At 48.6% G+C, this 4,409-nt stretch overlaps 1 protein-coding gene across 1 annotated transcript in view; it reads left to right on the top strand.

The window, feature by feature from the left end:
• Positions 1–4,409, top strand: part of HSF1 (heat shock transcription factor 1) — a gene marked incomplete at its 3' end in the record, with an annotated part of 42,612 nt that overhangs the window by 5,196 nt on the left and 33,007 nt on the right. The window contains exon 3 of the mRNA XM_010077730.1: positions 968–1,092. Within this exon, the coding sequence (XP_010076032.1) occupies positions 968–1,092 (125 nt within the window). The remainder of the gene's footprint in view (positions 1–967; positions 1,093–4,409) is intronic.

The following is a 4,409-nucleotide window of genomic DNA, read 5'->3' as shown; positions in this document are numbered from 1 at the left end:
GCGTCGATGTGCTCTCGAGGTCGATGGACGTTGGCGTCACTGGTTATTTCTTTAGGGCAGCAGCTCCTCTCGCTGTCCCCACCCTCTCCCAAAGCACGAGCTGCGTTGCCATCCTGCTGATCAGCTGCCTTCAGGTTCTTGGGACGTGTCCCTTTTGTCTGTGGCTCTTTTTTTGTTTTCAGCATTAGGTTCGTTATGGCACCGCTGGAGACGTCCCCTCTGTCCCACCCCACCGGCAGAAAGCAACCAGCACTCTGGCCTTGTCATTCTTTTCCAAATATTAACCAAAGCAGAGAGCAGCTCGCTCTTCTGTCCATCCCAGGATGCTCTTGGATGACCCAAAGTGCCATTGTCACTGAGGCATTTGGTTCCTGTGGACATTTTCACAGAGGGGAAGGATGTAAGCGTTAGAAGGATGTAAAGACATCTTAAAGACATATGACCTGATGGCGAGTGGAGAGAAGCTGCCCTTTTCCTCCTGATTTTCCTTCTCAAACTGGCTAATGACTTTCTGAATTGCTACGACCGATGTTCCGTTCACTGTGCACAGCAGAGACTTTGGGAAGTGTGCGAGAAGAATGTTTGTTTCCTGTCATCAGTGCAAATGTGCTCCCTGGTCATTGTGGCTGCGAGGTTTTAGTTTTAGGATTGTCGTAGATGAGAATGTCCTGGTCCATGAGAGCTCTCGTGCAGCCCTTCACTTCTACCAGAGTGCTGCATTTCTGATCCAAAAAGATTTTATTTTTTTTAGGCTGCGGGAGAATTGGATGTTTTCAAATAGTAATTTACTTGCAGAAAACGTGCTTTGCAGGCGGCTGGTTTTGTTCCCTGGCCACAACGCACTCGGGTGTGAATGCAGCGGGTGGTCTAGAGAGGGGAGATGAATTATTTACAGCGTCCACTTTGAAGCTTAAAAAAACATTTTGTAGGAAGGAAACATCACTGACATCTTCCTCTCTGTCTCCAGGTGTCCAGTATAAAGAACGAGGATATAAAAGTTCGGCAAGACAATGTCACCAAGCTGCTGACGGACATCCAGGTGATGAAGGGCAAGCAGGAGAGCATGGACTCGAAGCTGATCGCCATGAAGCAGTATGTATGTGGGGAGGGGACGGCAGGGAATGCAGGAGAGTTGGCTTGGTGATTTCTTTCCTGAACGCATTATTTTTAAGAACTTGTCTGAGAGAAGGCTGGGTGCTGCTCGCTCCCTTTCTGTTCCCATCGTCCCAGGAGTGCAGCCTGGGCTTTCAGAGGCTTAGGGCCAGAATGGAATGGTGGAAGGACTTCTTGAGCACAATTAAAACCCTTTAGAGACCTGGTGTCACAGCAGCCAGACCTGTGACCCCAAGCACGGTGTAAAGCTGTTCTGAGGGATCGGTTGGAAGGGCTGTGGAGACTTCAGGAGCTTCCTTCCCTGCCGTGGGGGTTACAAACTGAAATTTCTGTCAAAATGCATGATGCTGGGTTTTTCCTTTGTGGTTTTCTTTCCTCCGACAAAGCACAAACTATTCTGTCTTGTCTTATGCTGCACCAGGGTGTTCAGGTCATCTGGGATGACGTCTCCTGTCCTTCTGTCCTCATACCGTGTTCTTCCTCCAGGCTCTTGACTTCCCACTTGCACCCAGTTGAATTCTCACTGGATGCTGCTCGCCCAGTGTTTGCTGTTGGGTTGGGAGACAAATCTTGAGTCCCACCAATAAGTACTGCCTTACTTTTAGAGACGAGCAGGGCAGCATTGCTCACCCGTATGTGACTTTTGCCCGTAATGGTCATACAGAAGAATTTAATGTCACCGAATCAGAATTTTTAAGTGGTGCACCAGGAGCTGGCTGCCCTCCCAGTCAGCAGGGTCTGTGTATAATCCACCAGTTGTAAGACTTGCGCTGAGGCTCTTGAAGTTTCTGTAAGTTGAGGTGCCAGCTGAGGCCCAGGAATATGGGGATGTGGGTGTCTGATTCCCTTAGGCACCATTATATATCTTGATTTAAAGCTCTTCTGGTTTTTCTCTTGTTTACCTCTCCGCAAAGTGGAGTGGATCGTACATCAGTGAAGTTTATTTTATGACTAGCTGCTTCATCTCCGCCGTTGTTTCGAAGGAATTTGGTTCTGGATCTTGCGTAAAACGGAGCCAGCACTCTGGATGAACCAGGGTGGGGGATTTCAAAGGGACAGTCTCACAGTGGAAAAATATTTCCGCCACACTGTGTTCCAAACCCTCCCTTTTCTTGGATTTCGTTACTCTATCTTGTGCTTGCAGATCCCTTCTCTGGCACCTCTGATGTTCATGGGAGGGGAGAGAACCTGCTTCATCTCCAGGGTCATTCTAGATTATTCTCTTCATCTTTAATTTGCCCCAGGTATGAGCACCCAGCCTTAAATCTGGGCTGTGCTACTCCTCAGGCTCTTTGCTGGGCAAGAAAGAAAAGTAAATTGTCCTTCAAACCTGTAGGTAGCTGGCAGCAGGTAAAAGATTTTTGTGCACCATTCTCGATATTGCAGTTTCATGGGTCTGTTTTCCCGTTCAAGTGAGCTGGGTGACTTGGCCGGCACGGCTTGGAACGAAAAACTCGTCCGCAGCCAACCTGGAGCGACCAGAAGCGTCCTTAGCAAAGGATACTCAGCGTGCGTGCAGCCAGCTGTGCTCCCCTCCTAAAAACCAACCCAAAATCTTCCTTAGTCCTCCAGCAGTTGTACAAGTTATATCAGGTATTACTATAACTCCGCCACAGGATAAACCTGTGTGTCCCTGGATTAGAAGCTGGTTTTGATACTGGAAAAGCAATCAGCTGCCTAAACCCGTTAGTTTGCCCCTTGCTGTGATGCACCGTGGCTTTGGGCAGCTCTGCTCCCGGCTGTTATCACAAGAAGTTCATGTGGGAGGCTTCTGCTTTTGCATGTTTGTTTTCTGGCCGTTTCAGGAAGAATAAGCAACACCAAGAACTATCTTTAAACCCAGCTGCCGGTCTCACTGTGTTGAGCCTGTCCAAATTTCACTGGTTTTTGTGGTCCTGTGGCATGTTCTGAGATGAAGTGTTGAGGTTTGTACTCCTGTGTGAAGAACGAGAGCATTCACAAATGCATTCCATGTCTCTAGGCAGCCAGTTTGCTGGCTAAAGCAAACATTAGCATTATTAATTATCAATGGTCCGCGAGCCACTAGGTGGAGTGCCTACAGCAGCACTTTGAGCTCTAACAGCAGAGAACCAACCATCTCTCAAAGCAGAGAAGCTTCCCCCTCCTTTCAGGGAGATGAGTATTGACCAATTAATTAAAAATGTTTTGCACTTTTTTGAAAGCTTCTCGGGTAAATAGGCTTCTGCAAGACAATAAAAATGAAACGATTTGTGTGAGCGATGAGCATTGCGTGTGCCGTCCCGCTCCATACCGCGCCTGGGCTCTCTGCTCTGCCAGCACAATGGAAAACATCCCACACAAAGAACTGGGGGACTGGTGAGCGGGGCAGGTTCTAGGAGCCACGGGGGTGATGGGACCCCCACTCCAGGCTGCCGGGCTGAGCTGTGTGGGGGCATTACCCCAAGCAAGTGCCACACAGGGTAAGGGTTGGAACATCCAGCTGCAAGCTCTTGTAACAGCATCCGAACCCCTTCTTGGCTGAATGTGCTCCGTTCTTCCTGCCTGCTTCTCCATCCTTCACTTTTTGACTTTTTTTTTGGTCTTGTGCAGGTTCTCCATATCTCTCAGTACACAGCTTTTGGGTCTTCAGTTCATTATCTTTATTTTTGCCCGTCTCCGTTGCTAGTGCCGGATCCCTGTGCTGGGATTGCTGTTCCGTTTCTGGAGGGCAGAGTTTGCAGCCATCTGTCATGTCTTCATTTTCTCAGGAACTTGGAGTTCAAAATTCTCTTCTTGAAGAATAATACTTCCAGTTCACTTCAGGTTCATCTTTTTGGTTCAGGATCTGTGGCATGCATCAAAGCGTCGGCTGGTTCTGTTTTCTTGGACAAGTTTTTCGAGTGTTCTTGAGGGGCTGCTGGTTTGCAGCATGGTGCAGGTCTACAGCAGGGTTATTCCAGGTTCATCGAATCGCAGAATCCCAGGATGGTTTGGGTGGGAAGGGACCTTAAAGACCATCGAGTGCCACCCCCTGCCATGGGCAGGGACACCTTCCACGAGACCAGGTTTTTTCAATGGTGAGTTAGCAGCAAGTAAATCTTGGTGTAAAACCAGCATGTTTTCCTGGGGTGAAGTAGAAGATGACCATGAGTGAGGAGGAGTGACTCTGAAAATGAGCCTGCAATGGGAGCAAACCATCCTGCATCCGTAACAGTTTTCCACAGGGGATCTCAGTTAACTGGTGACTTCGTACAGACGTAGCATGACCACATCCAGAGGAGCATGTCTCGGGCTTGGATCAGCACTGTAAGAACACTGAATCATTGAGCAAACAG

Source organism: Pterocles gutturalis, unplaced genomic scaffold, assembly GCF_000699245.1.
Source record: "Pterocles gutturalis isolate BGI_N339 unplaced genomic scaffold, ASM69924v1 scaffold5958, whole genome shotgun sequence".
Taxonomy (NCBI): domain Eukaryota; kingdom Metazoa; phylum Chordata; class Aves; order Pterocliformes; family Pteroclidae; genus Pterocles; species Pterocles gutturalis.
Note: the sequence above shows the minus strand (reverse complement) of the source record. Positions and strands in the feature narration are given on the sequence as shown.